The sequence below is a fragment of the Lipotes vexillifer genome, unplaced genomic scaffold, assembly GCF_000442215.2.
Source record: "Lipotes vexillifer unplaced genomic scaffold, Lipotes_vexillifer_v1.1 scaffold645, whole genome shotgun sequence".
Taxonomy (NCBI): domain Eukaryota; kingdom Metazoa; phylum Chordata; class Mammalia; order Artiodactyla; family Lipotidae; genus Lipotes; species Lipotes vexillifer.
Window position 1 is genome coordinate 2071725 of NW_006777439.1, and position 26611 is coordinate 2098335.

Here is a 26611-nt window from a genome sequence, read left to right on the forward strand (position 1 = left end):
TTAGATTCCATATATATGTGTTAGCATACAGTATTTGTTTTTCTCTTTCTGACTGACTTCACCCTGTATGACAGATTCTAGGTCCATCCACCTCACTACAAGTAACTCAATTTCGTTTCTTTTTATGGCCAAGTAATATTCCATTGTATATACGTGCCACATCTTTTTTATCCATTCATCTGTCAATGGACATTTAGGTTACTTCCATGTCCTGGCTATTGTAAATAGAGCTGCAGTGAACATTGTGGTACATGACTCTTTTTTGATTATGATTTCTCAGGGTATATGCCCAGTAGTGGGATCGCTGGGTCATATGGTAGTTCTGTATCAATTTACATTCCCACCAACAGTGCAAGAGGGTTCCCTTTTCTCCACACCCTCTCCAGCATTTATGGTTTGTAGATTTTTTGCTGATGGCCATTCTGACTGGTGTGAGATGATACCTCATTGTAGTTTTTTTTTCTTTTTTTTTCTCAGTGTAGTTTTGATTTGCATTTCTCTAATGATTAGCGATGCTGAGCATCTTTTCATGTATTTGTTGGCAATCTGTATGCCTTCTCTGGAGAAATGTCTGTTTAGGTCTTCCGCCCATTATTGGTTTGGGTTGTTTGTTTTTTTGATATGGAGCTGCATGAGCTGCTTGTGTATTTTGGAGATGAATCCTTTGTCAGTTGCTTCATTTGCATATATTTTCTCCCATTCTGAGGGTTGTCTTTCTTATTTATGGTTTCCTTTGCTGTGCAAAAGCTTTTAAGTTTCATTAGGTCCCATTTGTATTTTGGGTGGGAATAGACCAGTAGTTCTTAACTGAGGGAGGATTACTACCCCAAAGAGGACATTTGACAGTGTTCAGACATTTTTGATTGTCACAACTGCTAGGAAGGCTGCTTTTGGCATCTGTTGGGTAGACACCAGGGATGCTGTGAAACAGTGCATGAGATAGTCCCTCCACAGAAAGAATCATCCAGCCCCAAATGTAAATGGTGTCAATGTTGAGAAACCCTAGAATAGCTGGTTTAACTAGTTTTCAGCCCAAACCAAGATATCATTATATTACTGTTAAAAAAAATTAATATTGTAAATAATCTGGGGAAGGAAAGAAAAAAGAAATCTTAGTGTGTACCTTATCTAGTAATTCTGTTTTTATGGTTCTTATTAATTTCCTTTCTCACCATGGCATCTCAAATCACAGTTCCAGTTAAAACCAGAAAATAAGAACCTTTTAAAATGCAGAATTTTGCATAACTGTTTTAATTTTTTTTGTTATCCTACGTATGTCACTTAGATGATAAATTAACCAGCATATATTAAAAATTCTTGGTTTTCTTCAATATTCTTTGACTTGACAGCTGATAGTAGCCATGACTATAAATGTGACTTTTCCAGATATCTGATGTAAACTTTATGGAGTAATTTTCTTCTATATAGTGGACCAGTATCCGTTTAGAAGAATCAGTTAAATGTATAAAATTGATCAAAATAATGTGATGGGTATCCATAAACTGGATATTTTCTAGAAGATATCAGATATCAAGCATCAGATATTTTAGTAGTCTGCCAGTTAAGCCATCAGGAAATTTAAATTTTACTTACCACATAGAATTGGCATTTATTATATTCCTGGGACTAAGTGGTTAGTTGTTTTTTTTTTTTTTTTTTGGTTAAAGGAACTTTTATGATTTCAGTTTAAAAGAAAATAAATTTTTTTCCCCCATGGCTGTTATTTCCTCTTAGATTTGCTTTCCTTCTTTCATCCACAAAGTATTGGTATTACCTGAAGTGTTTGCCTAGTCATAAAATAATCTTGTATGTTGAATATTTTGAAGTATTAGAGTAGTGTGTTCCTCTGGTTCTCATGAGCAGTGTGTGTGTGTGTATATAAATATATACACACACACACACATATATATAGCAAGGTGCACATACACAGTATTACATACACAAACATGGGGGAGAGAAATCTTCTATTTCATAATATTACGTCCACTTTGAAGCTTGTAATGGTTGGTAAAAGAATTTTGATAACAATTCTCTGTTGCTATCCTCTCATCCCCTAAACCTAAATCAACTGTCCAGTAGATATATAATGTATATAATGTTGCCCATATATGTAATTTAAAATTTTGTAGTAGCCCCACTAAAAGAAGTAAAAAGAAACAGGTGAAATTAATTTTAATAATATATTTTATTTAATATTATCAAATATTATCATTTTAACATGTAATCAGTACATAATTTATTAACGTGATGCTTTTTGGTTTTTTAATATTAAGTTCAAAATCTGTTGTGTATTTCACACTTACAGCACATCTCAATTTCTGCCAACCACATTTCAAGTACTCTGTATGTAGCTGGTGGCTCTTGTATTGGGCAGCACATGTCCAGAAATACTGTATGAGCAAATGCATATGGGCTTCAAAGTTTTCTGCAGAAAATGTTTCATTTGATTTTTCTTCAAGAAGTTTATGTCTTTACTGTTTCAGTATATGTTGTCTTTTATAGCAGATTCCACAAATGAAAATGGGTGGTTGGTCTCTGTTGCAAATACCTTAAACATGACTCTTTGTTTCAAGTTTCCTCATCTGTAAAATGGAGATGTAATAGAAGCTATCCTACTGGGTGTCATGAAGACTGAATGTGTTAAAAAATATGTAAAATATATATAAAAATTAAAGCATTTAGAAAAGCACCTGGCGTATTGTAAACATGCAATGAATATTGGTTATTATTTCCTTCTTTCCTGATTCTTTGACAGAAATATACATAATCAGTGTCAGCATCAGGAATGGAAGCTTGCAGGCTTTGTAATGCCTAAAGTAATTAAAATAAATGTTAGGTGTAAGAATTATTTTTGGACATATTTAAAGCTGTATGAACATCAATAATTTTTATATTCATTGTTTCATTCTGTAACTAAAAGTTGTTAATATAGAGTGCTTGAATTCAAACAAACCATTATTTTAATAATACTAAAGGTTTGTTTTAAAGTTGAGTATTTATTGAATGCTTCTATTGTCTAAGGCACCCTATTGAGAGCTTTTATGTGCGGTATCTCATTCAATCTTTACCGTAACCCTAGTGTAGGGCACTATTATTAAGCTCATTTTAAAGATGTGGAAACTGAAGCTCAGGAAAGCTCTGGCCAAGGTCATAGAGCCCACAAATTGAGGAGGTAAACAGACACCAACAGCATTGGTGGAGTGCCTACTATGTACTCACCACTGTGCTGAGCACTTAATTCTTATGAACTCATTTAATCCTTATAATAACTCTATGAGGTCAGTGCTGTTATAATCCCCATTCTGCAGATAATATTAATAAGAACAACAGTAATAACTGAAGCTAAAATTTACACAGCACTTACTCCATGCGCCAGGTCTTGTTCTGTGTACTTTAGGTATCATAGATAATGTTTACACACAGGCACCATATGAGGTAGGTAGCATTATTATTTCCATTTTGCAGATTAGGAAGTTGAGGCAGAGAGGTTAAGCAATTGGCCCAAACTTATATAATTAGTACTTGACAAGAGTTGGAATGCAAATCCCGGGAGTCTGGGTCTAGAGTCTACCCTTGTAACACTTTGCTGCATACCAGTCCAGTCCAGACAGACCTTTGGAGTTTTATCCAAAAATAAGTAGACACTTAATTCAAAAATCATTTCTGACATTTCCTAGCAAATTATATCTTACAATTTACGGATTACATTAAGATGTGAGAGATAGATATGTTGCAGCTTTTGGATCTCTGAGATGTGATAAAGGTAGTATTACCTATGTTATGGGTTATTAGGAAGTTCAAGTTAGGTAATAAATGGGAAATTCTTTTGAAAAAAGTGAAAGCAATAGAACTACAAGATGATGTTGAATGCTGAATTAGTGCCTATTTTTGCTTCAAAGACTTATATACATATTTTGTGAGTGTCTTTATATAATAAAATGTTACTTCTAGTAAGTTTTAGAAAGGATTTTTGTGTATTATATATGAAGCCAATTTAAAAAGAAACCTGTTTTCCTTTTTTTGTATGGCTTAATCTAAATATTGTAAAAGTTTAGTTATTAAATTTATTTTTTAGAGAGTGTCTCAAACTGATGATTATTAGAATGCTGAATGAAAAAGTAGTCTTTTTACTTCTTCATTTTTTAGTTACTTCAATTAGGAATAACATTTAAGCTCAGGTTAAGGGAAATAATCTTCTTATTTTTTCCTATCCTTTGTGAATAAATGCTTAATCTCTAAAAATGAAAGGGAACACAACAGAAAAAAACTATATTCTTTCTGTTGAATATGTTGGTTTTTTTTTCCTTCAGGTTTTGTGGTTTTTATTAACACAGGCTGTTATAAAAAATTTTGTTTTGCTTTTTAAAAATTATATCTAGTCATATAACCAGAAAGAATTATTTACTATTGGTACAAAAGGAAATAAACTGGGAGACCAAAGTCCTATCTTAACAGTAGGAAAATATAGTTTAAGCTATTTCATTGAGAGCCTGCCTCTCTAGTGTGCTCCCCCAAGTTTAATCATTAAAAATGTCAGCATTTTGGGCTTCCCTGGTGGCGCAGTGCTTGAGAGTCCGCCTGCCGATGCAGGAGACGCGGGTTCGTGCCCCGTTTCGGGAAGATCCCACATGCCGCGGAGCGGCTGGGCCCGTGAGCCATGGCCACTGAGCCTGCGCGTCCGGAGCCTGTGCTCCGCAAATGGGAGAGGCCACAACAGTGAGAGGTCCGCATAACGCAAGGAAAAAAAAAAAAAAAAGTCAGCATTTTTATAGGCCCCATTAATACTGGGCCATGAACACTAACATGTCAGATCTGCTGATAAGCAGTTAGCTGACCCTTGCTTCTTCCTTTTCACAATTGATGCTTTTTAGGTGGACATATTAATTTGAAGTTAAATGATAACATCCGAATGTAGTGATTGGGGAAGAACAGGAAAGAGGAGTATCTCTCTTTCCTTCAGGACTGCAGGTCAATTGTTGCATTGGAGAAAGAACTGTGATTATGAAATTACAGCTGTTGTAAACTTGTTGTGTCATTCAGATGGTCACAGTGGACAACTTACCTATAGAACTTTAGAGGAAATGATTTTGAATTTTCAGTTTGGTTTAATACATTTTCTACTTTAAACAACTTGTTTATGGTTGTATGTAGTTTCTAAGTGTCAGTTTAAACCTGATATAAATCCAATAGGTGGGAATGCAGTGATACATTTATTTTAATAGAGAATTAATAGAATACTATTATATGTAAAACATTTTTAAATTGATATAACTTTCTTAAAGTTTTATAAAGTATAAAATTTTAGTTCTTTAAAGTATGTTTATCCCTTCCACTTGATCATTTTCTGCAAGAGGAGGCTTCTGGGTTCACTTCCAGGATTAGGAGAAGGAAAGCTAAGGGACAGAGAGAATTTAGTGGATCCTTTTCAGTGTTCTAAAATGAGCACAATAAAGGCTGCAGATGTTTCCTTGATATCACTGAATTTAAATTCTTCAGATTGAAGTGTTACATTACATTACCTTTTTTATATCAGAAGTATTATAAAGCATTTTGGTGATATATGCATATAACACCTGGAATGATTTAAATGTATAAAATGTGACCTTTAGGAGGGATGATTGTGAACTTAAAGTGCAAATAGAATTTAGCAGATTAAAAAAATTCTCAGTATTAATATTAATCCCTCAACACATAAATGGTATGGTATATATAAAACATTTAAATTAATCTTACAGATTTGTGAAAATGAAGTATACTCAAAATAGAATTAGGTGGCTATTAGAGTTGTCATTTTTAGTAATTAGTGAAATAATGTAAAATGGTTATACAGGATAATGGTTTGCTAATATAAATATCTATTTAACTTAGCAGAAATTTACATTTCTGTAGTTCTGAGAGATCGCAAGTTAGAGTAGCAACTGTATACTTTTCTGTTTAAAAAGTAAATAGCAAGCAGGATTTTAAAATTTGTTGCTGTTAAACACAACAATAAAGACATAGCAGTAAGATGAAAAAAATGACAGTCTATTTTTTAAACAGAAAAAGGCTAGAATTCTTCATGATTAGATATACAGTATCAACGTAATCGATCTAGCAGCATTATATTTGAGCTGAAAATGCACTTAAATTTGAGACCATACACTACCCCGTGTGAGCGAAACATCTTTCATACAGTTCTAAGATGAAATTACCCTTGAATGAATAGCATCTTCATTTATCTTCAAACCTCTTCTGTGCTTTTAGTGAATCTACTCTTTCAACATTCTACAACAAGAATTACATTATACCATTATACCAGAGTATTTCTGCAGTGTGAAATAGATTGGTTTGAAAAATGAACCTGGCTTTGATATAAATTACATTGCCAGGTACAAAGGAATTTGTTATTTTGTTTAAAATAGTCACAAATATAATTAAGGTCTTAATTTATGTTAAACTACAAATATGGCTATTACTTTAACTGGATTAGGAACTTAATCTGTCACTTCAAGAATGATACCTAACACTCTTCATTTGTAACCTTAGATACATTATTTCAATTACAGGGTCTGCAGCTGTTTGATATAAAAAATGAATTATTTTGTAGATAGATTTGTTCATGGTTTTTAATTTTAAAACATGTCTCCTCGGTAAGGTGGAAAATAATCCTTCAGTTGTCACAGATTTTCCTTTGTGTTTGGGTAAAACAAGATATGAATTAAAATTCAGAACCATTTTTATTTTGTGCCCTGAAAATGGTATTGCGTGCTTTAGAATAGTTCTTAGTGAGTTCTTACCTAAAATATTTCAAATTTAATTATGAAATGAATAGAAGCTTTGTCCTAAAGAAGAAAACCTGAGGCCTGCTGTCTAAGGATAACTGGTAATGGTTGGACTGAAAATGGATTTTTTTCTATTTAGAATTTGGATAATTTTGTTAATGTTAAGTTTACATACATTTAGAAACTATGTTTATAATCCCTTAAATTCTACAGTGTTAATCAATTTAAAGCACCCAATCTTTTAAAAGGTTATTGAGGGCAATTCTTTAAAATTTTGAGTTCTTTTAATATTTTTATTGGCAAGCAATGTTGATTTTACTGCTTAAGTGCAATTAAAGAGTATTGTTATGTATTTAACTTATAAGATAAATGTTCATTTTATTTTTGGAATAAAGAAAGGAAGTTAATTGGTGTTGTTCATTGGTAAATGATTCAGTATCGAGTTACCATTAGGTTATTAAAATGAAATGAATACGTTTTATATTGCTGCCGTCTACTATTTAACTTATCCTAAGAATTTTAAATTTAGTGGGTTTTGTTGTTGTTGTTATTTTCCTCAGTTGGGAATATTTAATCTGTAAATCACAAAACTTTACAACATTCATTATAGGAACTCAGAAAAAAAGTAGTTTCCTGTCATTACTCCCAAATTGTTCATTGACTGCCAGCTCTGTGACTGGTACTGTATTAGGTTCTTGGGTTACAAGAATTATTCCTTCTGTGTCTTTGACTATTTTATAACTCTTTTACGTAATTTTGACGCTATGATTTACTTTTATTTATATTTAATTCTATCAGGGAAAGCTTATATCTTTTCCTATTCTGGTTATCTTTTTTGTTGCTTTCTTTCTGCACTTGATTTTTTTCTACAGCTGTCAGATATTGATATATTTAAACTTGAGTCATATAGTCCAAGAGTGGTTTTCAGGTGAGAGTTATGTTAATTAGGAAGGTCCTATTTTCTGATGTGATGTTTCGTATGTGCTCCCAATAGCATTTCATGTTTTTGGTTACAAACTTGCTCTATTTAGAGCTTTTTGTGCATATTGAATTGTGGTTTCTGATGATTTCTGCATAGCTAATTTTTTAAGAAGTTGAATTCCTGTTATTGTTTTTCTAAAACATACCTACTTAAATACCTCTGAATTTAACAGGAGTTACATTGATCTTTTTAATGCAGTGAGCTTTGGTAACATAAAATAACAAAATGCTAATCTTTGTTGTAGCTTACTCATTTTCTATGAACAGGTATGTTTGTATTTATTATTGTGAATATCTGTGTCTTATTCATTAAGCAAACGTTTATTGAGAACCTGTGGTGTGCTGAGGATAAAGTAGTGAACAAGATAGGCGTGGTCATCATGTACTAATGGAACTTATGTTCTGGAGGGGGAGGCCTTTTATCAGTTTCATCAGTGTGTATGACTGAAAAACTATTTGTAAAGTAAAAGTTTATGTCAATATCAAAATGTCTTCAGTTGTTTTTGCCTTGTTGAGAAGATTTTATATTGTATAAGCTTTTCGTTATGTTCCCTTATTTATTCTTTTAATATCTACTTAGAGATTTCTGTCTTAGTGCACAATTTTTCTATTTTGATTATAAATAAATATAACTAAGTTACAGTATATAATTATTATTTGCCCTTTTCTCTTAAGGAGGTGTTTAATAGGTAATAAAATAAGTGAAGTTTTCTTTTGAAATCACCAAGGTTAAATAGTCTTCCTTCTTTTGCAGATAGCTTTATGAGTATTTATTATACTAATATTATTACTGCTAATTTTAATAATAATACCTTATATTTATTGAAATACTATGTGCCAGACAGTATGTAAAGTGTTTTACTACAACACTTCAGTTAATTTGCATAATAAGGTGTCTTCATTTTAGAAATGGGAAAGCTTACAAGGTAAAGGAACTTTCTCAGATTAACACAGTCATCACCAAGATTCCACCCAGAGCTGTCTCACTGCTCTATTAACTTTTGTTTTGTTCTATATTGACTTTAAAGACTGATGCAGGGGATTCCCGTTTTTCAAAAGACACTATAGTCTCCCACTTAAACAGTTTGCTTCTTAAATCTCTACTCTGTTAGGATCCATTAGCTTCTGCTAGGGTACTTAACCAGTGACAGATAAGGAGTGAGAGTGTGCTAATAGTAGCCCAGTCATAAGAGTGGTATGGCTTATGAGTCAGCAACAGAAAGTCAAATTACTCTAAATGATGCTAAGGACAGCTTCTCAATGAGGCAGCATCCTCCATGTGCACATGCAGTGACCAGGGTGGGCCTGTTGTTGGCTGGCTGTGTTTCCATTCAACCAGGGTTGAATTTCATGAACTGAATTTCATGAACTGAATATTTTTCATGAACTGAATATTTCTAATTACCCTTTTGGTTGTTGTTAACATAATGCAATTAAAACAAAGGATATTTGATATTTTAAGGTTTTTTAAGGTTGTAGATTCTATTTCCTTACTTCTGTCAGGAACCACCATAATTATTGTTTTCTGTAAAAGAAATTGATGACTTTTTGGCTTAAATTTAATTCCACTGACTTCCCTCTAGATTCTTTCTGGAACACTATTTGAGATGTTTTGTTTTGTTTGATTTGCTCATTAATGTTATTCTGCTTACCTGCTTATATTAATTGTGAGACTTGCATGCTTATTTTAAATTTTCTGACAACTGGGCCATAGTTGCTGAGATTTTAAAGGAGTCCGGCTGACAGTGGCTCCTTCATGTGTTACTTCTCAGTAAATTTTCAGAAGATAATACTGTTCTTATCAGATGGTTTCTTGGCTTCTTAAAGCTTCTTGTTTAACCAGGTGTTAAATTGACTTTTCAGTTTTTAAGCGTGGTGGGCTATAGATGCAGAAAAGATCAAAGATTAAAACTGTCCTTGATTGTGTTTTTATTCTGCATAATATCTGTAGCTCTACCCATTTCTTAACACCTTGATATTACCATACTTGCAGGAAAGTGTTGACAAAGATGATACTGATTTGTAGGTATTTCTGTCACCTTTGTTCATAAAAGAGATGGGGTGGCCTTTGAGATTGGGCTTCTTGATGTTTCATTAGAATCTGTTTATCTGGTTTCAAAGCATATAACTGTGCCATTTGCAACTCCAGGCCTTTGAAAAGAGAGCACAGTTTTCTGCTATTCATTGCCTGTCAGAAGTCTAACGGAGAAGTGATAATTAGAGAAGACCATCTAAAGACCCCTGAATCCTCCTCCTCCCACCAAAACCTGCTCATCCCACAGTTTTTCCTATTTTGGTAAATGGCAATTCCGTCTTTCTTATTGTTTATGTGAGAAACTTTGAGTCATCTTTGGAGTCCTCTCTTTTTTGCTATGTCCACATCCAGTTACCAGCAAATCTTTTTGGCCCTACCTTGAAAACATAGCCAGGATCTGACTTCTTACCACCTCCAGCTCTCCTATCCTGGCCTGGGCTGCCATCATTTCTTGCCTGGATTAGTGCAAAATTTTAACTAGTTCTTGTGTTTCCACCCTTCTACTCTTTACAATCTAATCTCTTTATAATGGTTTGTAATCCTTTAAAATGTCAGTCAGATTCCAGCAATCCTCAGCTCAAGCCCCTGTAATGATTGTTTGTCTCACTCAGATTAAAAGCCACAATCCTTACAATTATCTATATGTCCTACATGATCTCCTTGTTGTCTCTCTGAGCTTGTCTCTTACCACTCACTTCCTTAGTCTGCATTGTCACACAGGTCTTGTTGCTGTTCCTCAAACACTCCAGTTGAAGCACAGAACTGCTTTGAACTTGGACTGCTGTCCTAGAAACCTACATGGATTGCTCCCTAACTTCCTTCAGGTTTATGCTCAAATGTTATGTTACCGGTGAACCCTTACCTGACCATCCTACATTAGTGGCAATACCCTCACACTGCTTTGTATTTCTAAGTAGCAGGAATCACAGTGGATCTATTCTGGTTTATTTGCTTATCATCTGTCTCCATTAGAATGTAAACTCCATGAGGTCTGGGACCACTCTATTCCCAGTGCTCAATAATATTTATTCAGTGAGTGAATGAGTGAATAATTGCTTTCCATTCATTCTTCTAGATATTCAAAATTATATCCTCCTACCAAGTTAGTTCACAGGAAGCTATGCAATGGGCCAAATAAATTAGCCTTTTGCAGACCTTATTAAGCTATGGTTTAAGTGATTTGCTCCAGGCCTTTAGAAGAAAAATAATACAAAAAGCAATTCTGCATTTGGTGTATACTGTCTTATGTCATTCAGTAGCCCAGATGAGAAATGTCTTTGGAGTTTAGTGTGAGAAGTTCAGTTGAGGGGCAACCCCATTCTTTTTTGAAGGCTACAAATATTCCATTAATAGATTCACCACAGTTTATTGAACCAGTCGCTTATTGATGGATATTAGGCTATTGTTATAATTATTACTTTGCTACTATAAATAGGGCTTAGGTGTGAATATCCTTATATATATCTTATATAATCTTATGTAAGTATGCCTATATGATATATTTCTAGCAATACAATTACTGGGTCAAAGGCTATGTATATGTAGAATTTTGGTAGATGTTACCAAAGTGCCCTTTGAAAAGATTACATTGATTTATACCCCGACCAGTGGTTGAGTATAAATTTTGTTTTGAATTTTGACAAAAGCAGCCTTTTTTTCCCCCCCCGTGTTTTTATTATCAGAAGTTTCTGTTGTTTCATTTAGAAAAGTTCATGTATGACTAGAACTAGGTGTACTGAGTTTTGGATTCTCTACTCTTTGTTTATTTTGTGGTTTATGTATTGTTCAGATTTTTGTGTGTTTGTTCATTTATTCATTGAGCTGATAATTATTATCTGTTATGTACCAGGCACATAACTGGGAATTACAGCAGTAAAAGCTAGTTTTAGAAGACAGAGCATTCTGAAATGAGAAGAAAGAGGAATCAGAAGCCTTGCCACCGTGTTACTGAAGGACTGCTGTTACAGGATCCCTGTCTATATTTCTGACATTCTTTTTTTAAAAATTTATTTTATTGACATATAGTTGATTGACAATGTTGTGTTAATTTCTACTATACAGGAAAGTGATTCAGTTATACATATATATACATTCTTTCTCATATTCTTTCCCATTCTGGTCTATCACAGGATACCGAATGTAGTTCCCTGTGCTGTACAGTAGGACCTTGTTGTTTATCCATCCTGTATATAGTAGTTTGTTTCTGCTAACCCCACACTCCCAGTTCATTCATCCCTCCCACTGCTGCCACCCCCACCCCACCTGACCCCAGCGATCACAAGACATTCCTTTATCTGCAACATGTGTTAGGTTTCCCCCCAACATTTAAGATGCTAGTTTTATGATCTAATAAAAGGAGTGGCACTGTTATCTAAAATAACTTTTGAATATAGGATTTAAAGTATTTGTAAGGGTCGAATTGATTGGTAACAGATTGTTCTTATTTCTTTAGACTCCTGGCCTTAGTTTCGATTATATGTAAATGAAATATATTCTGTTTCTCAAAACTAGTTTTTACAAAATATTTGAGCTGTAGTTCCCAGAAGGTATGATTCAGAAGTAATTACTGAAGAAATAGAATTTAGAATCTTCATGGATTATCATAGGTGTTACCTTCTGGGATTGTTTCTAGAATTTCTCTGATTTAAAAGTTCTCCAAGTGTGCTATTTCTAAAGAATTTAGAGTTAAGAAAAATGTGTAATCTTTTTATATTTTTTGCTTTTTTATAATAGCAATTGGTAACATTATATATCCTTTTTAGCTTGGAATTAGGAATTTTAGAGTTGCTGCTCATGTTAACGAACACTTGAGTTCCTTTGATTATATGGACGAAGTTGCTAGGAGCATTCTTGTATGTTAGTGGCTATATGCCTTGTTTCTTTTTGGTGTATTTCTGGGAGGGGAATTGTTGGCTGACAGAGTAGGCATCTGCTTAATAGTCAGTATTACCAAACAGTTCAAAGTGGTTGGCTCATTGATGGTGGCTCACTCCCACCATCAATATATGGGAGTCTTATCACACACAGAAAACAGTCGACTGTCCCACCCTTACCTCACCCCAAATCCTGATACCCAGAAACAACCACTTTCTGTTCTTTCAGCTGTATTTTTTTCCCCTGGGTATTTACCTCTGTATTTCTAAATAAGATGCTTGTGTTGCCGTTTCATTTTTTAATTTAAATATATCTATTGAATTCCACTACGAAATTTACCATTTGCAGCTCTCTTCCGCTTCTCCATCCCCATCTTCCCAATAGTTCTTTAACTTTTGTTAAATTAATATTCAGTGTTTATATTATAATTAGAATGTAAATATTGACCCCAGCTGAGTGGCTTAGTGTACAATGAACATATTCTTTCTATATGATTTTTTTCCCATTGAGTAAATAATTGCTTTATTTAATTCATTTGGGTAGTTTTCTCTCCTAAACTCTTTGACTGAACTGTAAAACTCCCCCTCACAGTGGTCAAACACATCAGGTCCTTTATTTATTTATTTATTTCTTGGAACTATTACCTTTGAAAGCCCTGTTCCTTCTACTTTAATTGGGACAGTTTCTTTCTTGGTTGGCGTCATAGCTCGTTGTTAAGACTGCTGTTCATCATCATTCAGGATATTCTTCTTGTCTTCCTTTTATGTTGGATTCCCTAATTTTCTGCATCCTATGTTCTTTTTTTCTTGGTTTATTTTTTTTATTTTAGGCTTTTAAAAAAGACCTTGCTTGTGTTATGTTTTTTTACAATTCTATCTTCACACCTGATTGATTCCTTGGCCACATGTAGAATTTTAGGTTGGCAAGGTTTTTCGTTAGAATTTTGAAAGCCTTTTGTCATCCTTTAGCTTTTGGAGCTTCTTTTGAGACATTCAGTGTCATCTAAGTCCTTTGTGTGCTTTGCTTCTTTTCATTTTCCTTTTTTCCATTTTTCTTTCTTTCTTTTATTCCTTTCTTTCCCTTTTTCTCTCCTTTCTTCCCTCCCTCCTTTCCTTTCTTCCTATATGCCTTGAATAGATTCCTTGACCTCCCTGTGCTTCTGTTTTCTCATCTTAAAATAGGGATTTTTATTTTGTACCTACCTCATAGAGTTAAGCTCTTATGCAAGTACCTGGCACATAGTAAGTGCTCAATGAATATTAGCCATTATAATTTTTCTTTGAAGTTGCTGTCTGCATTTTCTGTTTCCTCTCAACTACTTTTTTTTGTAGTTTTGTTTTGGCTCTGTATGTTTGAGGCTTTCCTCAAATATCTGTTGTTCTCTGCTAACAAATTTATATTTAAGAGTGAGGCACTAAAAAGCTGATGGGGCATTGAGGGACTTTTTGACTTCGCTATAGACTGATTGCACAGTGGCCATTTTTTGGCCACTGTCCCTACCCCTCACTAAAATCATCAGTATTGGTAGGTGTTTTCTATGGAGGGGTACTCTGGAGGACTTAATGTGGCTGCCAGTGTTTGGGAGCTGAGAAGGAGAGGGTGCTGTGGCTCTCTACAGTGTACATACTTTCCCTTAACCTTCCTTCCAGTGTGACCCTCTACCCAGGGCCCTCTGCTGTGCTTGGGTCCTGAGTCAGGAGCCTCTCTGGTTGGATTTCTCCAGAGAATGAACCCCTGTCTCTTGCCAGATCGGGGATGGGCTAGTTGTCTGATGCCTTTACAGACTTTCATCCAATTCTCCTATTTTTAGTCCTTTACCTCACCTCTGCCTTCTGTGGTACTTGGTGCCTCCAGTTTTGGAATCTTCCCAGTTTCTGTGATGCAAATGTATTGATTTTCTCCTCTGCATGCCCTTAGGTTTCAGCTTCCTCTGCCCTGCTAAGTCTGCTTTTTATCTTATAAAAATGGGTTGACATCTCTGGTCTGCTTTGGTCTCCTCTTCCATTCTTTGTGCTTTTCTGGGTTTACACATTTTCTGCTTCTTCACTGTTATTTCATTGGATTTTTTGAAAGGTTGTAGAGATAAATGTGTAAGTTCAATCCTTCATGTTTAACTGGTTCTCGATGATCTAGTATTACTTTTTTCCTTTGAATTTTTTTGTGGAAATAAAAAAATATACAGACCTACCCTTCAATGAATTTTTTTGACGCTATGAACTTAATTCACTCAATATGTTGAAACTACATGAAGCTAATTAAATTTCAGGATCTTAGACTTTAGGTACTGGGTATTATGTTCTGTGTGCATGTGTGTGTGTGTGTGTGTGTGTGTTTAAAAAAGTCCTACCATGTCATATGTTTAGGTACTCAGTAAATTTATATTCAAAGAATATATTTATTGGCTGTGCTTTAATTTATTCATTCTAAAGTTCTTAGTTTTTACATTTTAATAAACTTACCTGACCCATTTTGTCAATTGGGGTTGCTCAGCAAATGAGTAAACACTATATTAGTTCTTTCTGAAAATTGAAAATATTATGGTGTTTAATGTCTCACAGTCATCACTGTAATACTATGCAGGTTGTTTTTATAATATTTAGCCTAATCTCTTTCAGATGATGTCAGCCTGTTTTGCTAAGGTATCTTTTATGCACTGATTACCATTGCTATTGCTATTGCTATTACCATTGCTATTGCAATAGACCACACTGTCCAGTAGAACTTTCTGTGATGATGGAAATGTTCTGTTATTTGTACTGGCCAATAAATATGGTAGCCACTAGCCACATATGGCTTTTGAGCATGTGAAATGGCTATTGAGCATGTGAAATGGCTAGTGTGACTGGGGAACTGAATTAAAAATTTTATTCAAATTTAATCAATTTAAATTTAAGTTAAATAGCCACAGGTGACCAGTGACTACCATACTAGACAGCACAGTTATAAATCATTATTCTCATAGGATGTGCTAAATTTTTTATTTATTTTATGTTGTCAGTCACTTGAATTAGTTTGGAATAATGTATCCAACAGAGGAATACGAGTTGGCTGAATTTTCCTAACTTTCCTTATTATAATTAGAACTACATATTTCTTTGTATTTACGTAAGAATAAAAATATGCAGATTGTTATTCAGAATTGAAAATAAAATGTGTTTTAGGTTGGTGTATCATACCTGTTTTAATTAGAGTATTTGAGGTGCTGATAAGAGATTGAAAATGCAAGTGAAAGGTGAAAGTACTATTTTGGAGCCTCAGAGATTTTTCTCCTATGCTACAAGAGAAAGGAGAAATACTGTTGAATCAAAGTCTGTTTTGGATTTGGAATTTTTATACTCTTGAAGACAGTAATGGTAATGTTTTGGTTTGCATTTTTGATGAAAATACTGTGTTTGTGACATCAGACTTTTTTGTGATTAATTCAGATTAATTCAGAAAATTTCTTTTGAGTCAGGGATGAAGAATAATTGCAGTAAATGCCATAAAATTAATCTTTGGCTAAGTAGAATTGTGCCATCAATTGAAGTCTGTGGTAAGTTGAATGTTGTTAAATTGGTTAAAATTAAGCCAGTTATTTTTTAGTAAAGAAGTAAAAAATTCACAGGACTGGAAACACGGCTTTGATTGTAGAACGTTACAATTTTGCTTAATCTCTTTTAGTGAAACACAGCTTTTTGGAACAATGATTAGTACAGTTACCAATATATATGGAGGTTAGCAAAATAAACCACATTTACTATTTTATATAGTACTATGATTGTTAACTAACAACTGAGTATTATTCTGACCTTTGAGAAGATGCATTAAGCAGTTCTTTCAAATTCTTTTTGTTCTTCTGAAGGCCTAAACCCCCTCTTAGTCCTACGTTCTCGGCAGACATTTTTTTCTCCCATTTCACAGAATATGAGCACTCCCTCATTTTCTTGTCCTTCTCACTTATCAGCTTGCAGTCATCATCACTTATGCTGACCACCCCTTGCAAGTACAGTGGAAAAAGTGTCCTGTTTCCTGAAAAAAACAGATGCTTCCACCTGTGCTCTTATTTCATTCCTTTTTATCTTCTCATGGATCTTGTATGTCAGTTATTCTGCCTGGCTCTTGTCATTTCAGCCTATTTCCTATGTATGTTTTAATGAGCTCAACCTTTTTTCCATCATTGGGTACAGATACATATATAATAGAAGGGAGTTGACCCTTCTTAATTCCCTTCTTCCTTCTTAGTCTTCTTGAAAGTTCTCTTTATACTTATTCTAATTCTTCCCTTCTTAGCAATCCGTGTTTTAACAAGCCTTCCACGTGACTTTGATGGTACACTGAAGCTTGAGAACCACTACCTGGAGTCCATACTTGTGGGCCAACCAAGAAGCTCACTATTATTGTTATAAATTGGGAGCATAGGTTATAGTATTTAGAGGACTGTTAGTTACACTTACATAGACATAGAGGAGTCAACTTTTGTTTGGGTGAGGTGCTGTTTAAACCTAGAAACAGTAATTGTTGGTAAATTAGTCAGGATTAGGTTTGGCTGTGAGTTATGGAAAACCCAAAATAGCAGTGGCTTAAAAAGATAGAAGTTTATTTCTTTTCTTTCTTTCTTTTTTTAATACAAGTAATCCAGGTTTGGGACTGAATGTTATCAAAAACTTAGGCTTCTTGCCTCTTCTTGTTGCTCTACCATCTTCAACACTCAGCTTCTACTGTGATTCAGTTTGGCTACGGTGGCTGTAAGTCATCTTTTTCACATTCTAGTCAGCAAGAAGGAAAAAGAGGAGAGGTCATATCTCTTCTTTTTAAAGAAACTTCCCGAGCAGTTTCCCGGAACTTTGAGTCCCGTTGGCCAGAATTTAGACATTGGTCACACCCAGTTGGAAGGAAGCTTTGGAAATAAAGTTCTTATTTCAGGCAGTCATGTGTGAAGATATAATTAATGATTTTAAAAAATTGTTGTATAAAATTATATGGTTTGCATTTACCGTAAATAATTTAACAGTTCCCTATTGTTAGACAATTAAGTCACTTATAAAATTTTTGTTGCTATAAACAAAGTAAAAATAAACAATTCTGTATCTTTAAAAAGTGAGTTAATAAGCATGAAAGCCACACATTAGGATGTTGAGTATTATTGGAGAGAACTTTGAAGTAGTAAAATTAACATTTTGAGAGTTTTCCGCCAAGACAGGAAAGATAAGGATTCTGTAAAGAGTAGTGGAAGTTAGTAATAGCTTATAAAGTTTGGACTTTAGTCATCTGTTAAAGAAAATTAAATAAATATACAGTATTGCTGACTTACATTGCTGACTTACATTTACTGCATTAGTAAAATAAGTGGATAATTTACATTTGTGTGTATAAATGCTTTAAGTTTTATACATTTACTGGTGTCTAAGTCATATTGATTTTTAGTATTGAAATGACATTTGATTTTTGGTTTAGAGTACAAATCTTTCACTTTAAGTTGATTCATTCTTTTTCTTTTCTTGAGCTATTAAGTTTAGAAAAGAAATAAAAAGTGGTGTTCGAATATGCATATACTTTCACTAGACTTACTGGAGACTTCTCTTGGTTGACAGGCCTTTTTGCAGATGTGTAATCTGCCCGTCAAAGTGGTTTGCAGGGCAAATGCAGAATATATGTCTCCATCTGGTAAGTGTTTTTTAGTTTTGTTTTTCTTCTCTGTTAATATTCTGCATTGATAAAATTGCAGTGATAGTCCAGTTTGTACCTAGATTTTTAAAATGACTATATTTTTTGTTTACCCTTTGAAGAATTTTCCCGTTCTATAAAGTAACAGTTGCAAACTTGACAGTCTTGGGGCGACATGTCTACTCATTTCAACTCTGTGGTCAGAGATGATTGCTGGAAAGTTAGGGGAATTGTTTCAAATAGTAAATGTTAAGAAAATACATAATCTCAGATTTCCCCCAGTCTTACTTACGTAAGACTGTTCCTTCTTCAGAAAACAAATTTTAATATGTGAATCCATTTATTATTAAATACACTTCTCTAAATTGTATTGTCCCATCATGCAAATGGAAGAAGAGAGATTGTGGAATAATTAAATTAACATGTCATAGATCTGAATGTCTTTGGTTTCTGATTCTTTTTGTTTCATTTTAAGTTTTTAAGTTACTTTTTCTTATTAAGGTTTTAGCCTTTCTGCTATTTTTTATAATCAGTATTGCCTTTTCTGTGTATCATGTATTAGTAGATTAAGGTACAGTTTTAAATAAATATGATTCAGGTAATTTTTAATATAAAAATATAGTGCCACCAAATCTGATAAATAAATAGAATTGGTATGGGTTATTAAAATTATGGTTTTGCTGGGGCAATAATAACACATAGAACCACTGCTTTATGAATAAATTCGTTGAATATAACTGATTGGTACAAGTGTGTTACGTTGCTTTTTAGGGAGACATTTATCGATCTCTTTATTGTGGTGATAATTTAGGAATGACTTGGATCGTTAGGAATGACATTTTTTTCATCATAAACTCTTAAGGGTGGTAATAATTGTCAACAGCTGTGAAGACACCCTCTCTATACACACTGAAAATGCTATACGAATACCTCTACATTTATAGGTTTATGAATATACATTTTAAAAACGTTTCAATAAATGAATTTTTAGACTTATAAACATATACATCTTTTAGATTCTTGAAGGCTATTAATTGAATCATTTTGTTTTAAATTTATACATAGGTTTTGTAAACTTTATTGAATTCTGGTGCAATGAATTATATTGGGTTCTGTCCATCTTTTTCCTCTGTATAGTCATACAAAGAGTGTAGATAGACATATAAAAAGGTTAGTAATCTAATACTAAAGTTAATATCTTTGACAAATCAAGGAGAAGCCATATAGCTTACCCACCTATTTCCTAAAATGACTGTACTATATGTAGTATTACCTAGGTAGTTATCCATCTTTATAGATTCTAGGAAAGACAAACATAAATAGTATAGAGACTACAATACATGCATATATACATATATGCACAGGAGAAGTCTCCTGTAGGTAGATGAAAATGGCACTTTCTATTAAGGTATTTAAATTTCATCATCTCTAGTATTTCATCATATGATTTGGGTGACCATGGGAGTAGATTTTTAAAGCAGAGAACATCATGGAATAGTCAGAAGACCACTTGGCTAAGAGTTAGGAAATTTTTAGTCTAACCCTTCTGTGACTTTGTCACATGTTAACAGTTTTCTTGGGAAATTTCACTTCTTTTCTTTGAGCCTCAGTGGCTTCATCTGTAATATGAGGTGGTTGCATTAGATGACATCCAAGGTCCTTTCTATTTCCAATATTCTCTGAATAAATAAACTTGCTTGGCAACATCTTGCTTTCTTTAAATATAAAAGTTCCAAAAATGATTATTCTGCCTAAAATGAGAAGCAGGGCCTTTGGGTTTTTTTTATGACCTTTGATTGGTGCCAGAGAATAACTGTCTCACTTTGCTTTTGCCTGATCACCTCCAATAATAAGGATATAACACTGGCTCCACCTTAAGTCAGGCTAGTAACAGAAAACATTATTTACTTCTAATTTGTTGCCTTGATTTTTTAAAAAAAATTAATTAGTTAATTAATTTTTTGGCTGTGTTGGGTCTTCGTTGCTGTGCACGGGCTTTCTCTAGTTGTGGCGAGCAGGGGCTACTCTTCATTGCGGTGCGCGGGCTTCTCATTGTGGTGGCTTCTCTTGTTGCGGAGCATGGGCTTTAGGCGCCTGAGCTTCAGTAGTTGTGGCACGTGGGCTCAGTATTTGTGGTTCGCGGGCTCTAGAGCGCAGGCTCAGTAGCTGTGGAATGCAGGCTTAGTTGCTCCATGGCCTGTGAGATCTTCCTGGACCAGGGCTCAAACCCGTGTCCCCTGCATTGGCAGGTGGATTCTTATCCACTGCGCCACCAGGTAAGTCCCTTGTTGCCTTGATTTTTATTTATTTCTTTGTATTTAGAGATATATGAGTATTCAATTGGCTACCCACACTGCTTCCTTGCTTCAGAATCTACAATGCTCAAAGTATTTTTAAGAAAAGAAATAAAATACAGGCTACCTTGAGATACTGTGGGGTTTGGTTCCAGACCACCACAGTAAAGCGAATATCGCAATAAAGTGAGTCACATGGATTTTTTTGGTTTCCCGATGCATATAAAAGTTATGTTTGCACTATACTGTAGTCTGTTAAGTGTGAAATAACATTGTGGCTAAAAAAACACTATACATATCTCCATTAGAAATATTTTATTGCTAAAAAATGCTAACCATCATCTGAGCCTTCAGTGAGTCAAAACCTTTTTGCTGGCAGAGGGTCTTACCTCCATATTGATGGCTGCTGGCTGATCAGGGTGGTGGTTGCTGAAGGTTGTGGTGGCTCTGGCCATTTCTTATTGTTTCTTTCATTCATTCATTCACTCATTGATTGATTGATTGCTGTGTTGGGTCTTCGTTGCTGTGCGCAGGCCCCCTCCAGTTGCAGTCAGCGGGGACCACTCTTCGTTGTGGTGCGTGGGCTTCTTATTGCAGTGGCTTCCCTTGTTGCGGAGCACGGGCTCTAGGTGTGTGGGCTTCAGTAGTTGTGGCACATGGCATCAGTAGTTGTGGCTCACGGGCTGTAGAGTGTAGGCTCAGTAGCTGTGGCGCACAGGCTCAGTTGCTCCACAGCACGTGGGATCTTCCCGGACCAGGTCTCGAACCCGTGTTCCCTGCATTGGCAGGCGGATTCTCAACCACTGTGCCACCAGGGAAGTCCCTGGCCATTTCTTAAAATAAGACAGCATTGACGTTTGCCTCTTCGATTGACTATTCCTTTCACAAACGATTTCTCTGTAGCATGCAATGCTGTTTGATAGCATTTTACCCACAGTAGAACGTCTTTCAGAATTGGCGTCAATCCTTTCAAACCCTGGTGCTGTTTTATAAACTAAGTTTATGTAATATTCTAAATCCTTTGTTGTCATTTCAACAGTCTTCACAGCATCTTCACTAAGAGTAGATTTTATTTCAAGAAACCACTTTCTTTGCTCATCCATAAGAAGCAACTCCTAATCCTTTAAAGTTTTATATTTATAACAAATATAATAATAATGAAAATGTTTGAAGTATTGTGAAAATTACCAAAATATGATACAGAGACATAAAGTAAGCAAATGCTGTTGGAAAAATGGCACCAGTACACTTACTCAGTTCGGGGTTGCCACATACCTTCAGTTTGTAAAAACACGCAATATCTGCAAAGCACAATAAAGCAAAGTACAATAAGACAAGGTATGCCAGTATAAACTCTGTCTTCCAAGAACTCCAAACTGGATAATGAAAATGAGAAATATACTTTGAGCTCAAAATGTACCACCACAAAATACTCTTCAGTCTAGACATTCATTCACAAATCGTTTTCATTCTCTGGTCATATTATCTCAGAGGACCTGCACTATTTCTATCAGTATAGTAGTTACAAAGATATTATCCCAAGTTAAAAAAGAGTATGATCTAATTCTTAATGCAGATAAGAAATTTTTTTCTCTTTTGAAAGATTTATAAAGCGGTAGAAAAAAGGAATGCAGAATTCAGTGTTTTTATATTGGTAAATGGAAATGTCTTCTAAATACCTCTGCTGAGTTGTATTCCAAAAGGCCTGCCTTTCCTTTGTAATGTCCTGTGGACGCAGATGAAGCTTTTATTGGTGCTGCGCACCTCATCCATTACCCTCAGGCTGTCTAAGCCAGAGAGGAGTGAATCTCTTGAAAAGGACCACGAAGAAGCCTGCTGTTAGTGTGAACTCTATTTGAACTAGGTCTGACAAAGTTTCATCCTCTAGCATTTGAGGTAGACTTTATTGCTATTTGGAGATCGTCATCTCTGATAATTTCATCTATTATTAGTATTTAAAAAAATGAAATATTACTTTTTTAATGTGGCATTTATTTAGGGAAACCAGTTTTTGTAAGCATACTAATTCTTTTTTCCCCACATGTGTTGGGAGCATACTTTGTATTATAATTCATAAGCTAGCATACCTTCAAAGATTGTTATTGTCTTAATTCCTGAAATTTTTGAGTCAGATACATTTATTAATGCACCATTATGTGCTTAAACAATTGATCTGAATGGGTACCTGAGATTTGAAAGTAGTAGATGTAAAAAAAAAAAAAAAAAAAGCTTCATAAATGTAGCTTAAATATAGATTGATTCATTGTACTGTGAAGAGAAGGCCCAGTTTAATTTTTTCGGATCTATCAGTGGTCATGAACCAATGACTAGGCTTGGTTCATATAATTTGAATAATTAGTATTTACTGCTATATAGTGATTTATTAGTGTAAGCTCTGAAAAGGGAATATTTTGATCTGTTATTACATATAAGAACTCTAGAAATGAATCTCCTTGTTTTTTTTCTTTTGTTTTAAAGTTAGTAATTAATGTTTAAAAATTTTTAGAATTTAACATATGCATTTAACTATAATTTTCAAAAGTCATAGTGTTATGAAACTGTGTGTATTAATAAAACATATCCCAGTTTTGTGTTGATTTCCTTTTTAGCACAAACTTTAATTTATGAAGAGTGTTTTCACATTTTTTTTCCCCCTCAACAGGTAAAGTACCTTTTATTCACGTAGGAAATCAAGTAGTATCGGAACTTGGTCCAATAGTCCAATTCGTTAAAGCCAAGGTAATAAAAAAGATATTAAATGCATTTGATCACAGTTACTTTTAAATAAGTCATTCATCATTCTTTAGGGTGTTGTAACATTTACGTTGATTTTAACGTAGTTTTACAAAATGCTGATATAAACTACCAGAGAAATATTTCTAAAGAGTAAGTTTTTTTTCCCCCATAATGTAAGTCAGTGGCAAAAGAGGCCATTTGATCTTTACAAAGTGATAGACAATTTTCTAACTCATGCTTAAGAGAATTTTGGTCACAAATGAAAACTCTTCATTGTTGTAAAATATCAGGTTAACCTTTGAGAAGGGAGTTACAGAATATATTTAAAGGTTGAATGTATCAATGCTAATTTACCCATTTGAATTATTATTCAGTTAAGATTTTAATAGTTATCAAAGAACAACCTCCATTAACATTTTGGGGAACATGCTTCCAGAATTTTTTTCTGCATATGTAGAAAAATACAGGTCATACTATTATGTATTATTTTGCAACCTGCCTTTTAAAATCATCAGTGTGTTTTGAAATTCTTCCATTTAATGACTATAGATATATGTTATCCTTTTAAATTGTTGTATAATATTCTATCATATGGATGTATTATAATTTATTTAAGTCTTTATTGATGGACACTGAAGTTGTTGCCAATTTTCTGCTGTTATTGAGTGCTAATACAAATATTCTTGTACATACACCTTTGTACACTCGTTAAATTATCTCTTTAGGATAAATTCCTAAGAGTGATAATACAGTGTTATAGGGTATGCATTTTAAAAATCTTACAACTAAAGCTTATACTATTTTATGCATCTACTCATTACTATACTGTATTAGAATTTAAAAATTAGTGTCTATTTCCCTATCCTTTACTAATAACGTTTAAAAAAATCTTTGACCACTTTGTAAGTAACACATGTCAATCTTTGGAATTTATTTTATTACTAAAAAGGTTAGTCTCTTAAAAAAAACAAGGTTTACTGACCATCGCTGTTTTCTTCTTTTGTGAAATAAAACACAAAATTTTGTCTCTTGAAAGATACATTTTTATAATGACAAGTAAATACTTCTTATTAATATTTTGTAGTGATAGCAAAGTATTATGTTTTCACATAAAATAATTATGTTTTAGGGGGCATTTTGGAAATTAATCCATTGGACATTTGCAGTAAAACATTGATGTTGTATTACTTGGTAATAAGATAACTGAAACTTTTTGTATATTTAATATGATGCTCTTTTAAAGTTTTTTAAATTCCCTTTAGGGCCATTCTCTTAGTGATGGGCTGGATGAAGTCCAAAAAGCAGAAATGAAAGCCTACATGGAATTAGTCAACAATATGCTGTTGACTGCAGAGGTATAATAGAAGATAATAGGCCTTGAAAATAAGCTTTTTCTCTCATAAAAGATCATCTTTCTTACGGGTTATGTTAAAGTTACTGAAAAATAGGAAAACAGTCAAGCCACTTCTAGGGCTAGTGTGGTTACCCAAATTATTTGATCATTATCTTTGAACAAGTTGCCTGATATTATCATTTCTAGTTTTTCTGTTTGTAAACAGGAGTGACTCTTGCCCACTCATTATTTTATTTTGGTCTTGTGAAATTCACTTAAATGGTATCTGTAAAATACTTTAATGGCATTTAGAGATGTATTCTATGAATTAGAAATATTTTTATAGGTACCACCATTAAGTTTAATAATTCTATGTAGCAACATTAGCCAAGGAAAAACAAAAACAACCCTCACATATGTGACTTTTATGACGTTGGCTTATAAAAAATTACCCTGGCAAGAAATAACTTTCTTTATCCATTTTCTCTTTGATACTTTAAAGTTTTGGTGACTGTTTTTTTTTTTCCTAGTTGTATCTTCAGTGGTGTGATGAAGCTACTGTAGGGGAGGTGAGTGGTTCTGCAACATTTATCTTAATTAAAATTTAATGAAAAAACACTTTTGCTCAGAATCATAAGTCCCTGCTCATAAATGAAACATTGTGGTTTATACCATTAGTGATATAGTTTTTCACTTTAATTTTGCTTGCACATACATTTTAGGGAAGCTGTGTGTCATTGTTTGATATAACTGGTTGCAGAGTATGTGAAAGTTTATATATTTTTAAAGAGAATGGTTTAAAATGTTAATTTTTAGATTGCAAGCTATGTTTTGTTTTATTTTATTTTTTCAGATTGCTTTGTGGTCTCTGGAAATATATTTCCTTTAGAATTTTATTTGTGAAACAGGCTATGTCTTTAGAATCATGTTTTTAACATAATCTTTTTGCTTTAGATCACTCATGCTAGGTATGGATCTCCTTACCCTTGGCCTCTGAATCATATTTTGGCCTATCAGAAACAGTGGGAAGTCAAACGTAAGATGAAAGCTATTGGATGGGGTAACAAGACTCTGGACCAGGTCAGTTCAGATTGAAGTTGGTAAAACCCTCAACTTTAATACATAAAGAAAAAAGATTTTTAATTGTTGGTCCTTTAAAAAAAATCCCAAGGGACTTCCTGGCGGTCCAGTGGTTAAGACTCTGTGCTTCCAATGCAGGGGGCGCCAGTTCCATCCCAGGTCGGGGAACTAAGATTCCACATGCTGCGCGGCGCAGCCAAAAGAAAAAAAACAAACTCCCAACATAATAAAAAAAAAAATTAACAAAACATTTGCTCTTATTTTCTCTGACATGAAGTACTTTTTTGTTTTATAAAAATCACACATGCTTATTGTAAAACAAATTATGTAATACCGAAAACTTCAAAAACGGAATAAAAGTTGGCTGGAATCCTACCATCTAGAAATTGCCACTGTTAACTATATGGAGAACATTCTCCTAGGTGTCTCTTAATAACATTTTCTTTAAATGGGGTCATAGTATACCTGCCACTCTATAACCTAATATTTTTTATCCATTCAGCAATACATTGTGGACATTTTTTTATGCCAATAAATATAGATCTGCAGCATCAGGGCTTAAAAAGAAAAACCCAACCCTGTTAGATGCAGTGCTTAATATACCTGCTTTTCTTTGGTCTTAAATTTACTGAAGTAGCAAAATTATAAAAATATATATCTTGTCAAGGTCATGAGTTTGAGCATCATTAAGCTAATTAATGTCTCATTTTCAAGGATACCCCTAGTCCTAGTCAGCCAACTCATTGATGTGTGCCATTGGCCACAAGGGGGATTGGGTAAATGAATAGGGATGGAGTAAATAAAATCTATTTCCACTGTGGGAAAACAATTCAAATGATTTTTACTCATGGTAGGTCAGCAGTGTCATCTTTAT

General features: G+C 33.8%; 1 protein-coding gene across 1 annotated transcript in view; it reads left to right on the forward strand.

The window, feature by feature from the left end:
* MTX2 (metaxin 2) overlaps nucleotides 1–26611 on the forward strand; it is a 64920-nt gene that overhangs the window by 29720 nt on the left and 8589 nt on the right. The window contains exons 4-8 of the mRNA XM_007451094.1: nucleotides 18222–18294; nucleotides 23251–23327; nucleotides 24587–24679; nucleotides 25188–25226; nucleotides 25612–25737. Coding sequence (XP_007451156.1) covers nucleotides 18222–18294; nucleotides 23251–23327; nucleotides 24587–24679; nucleotides 25188–25226; nucleotides 25612–25737 — 408 coding nt within the window. The remainder of the gene's footprint in view (nucleotides 1–18221; nucleotides 18295–23250; nucleotides 23328–24586; nucleotides 24680–25187; nucleotides 25227–25611; nucleotides 25738–26611) is intronic.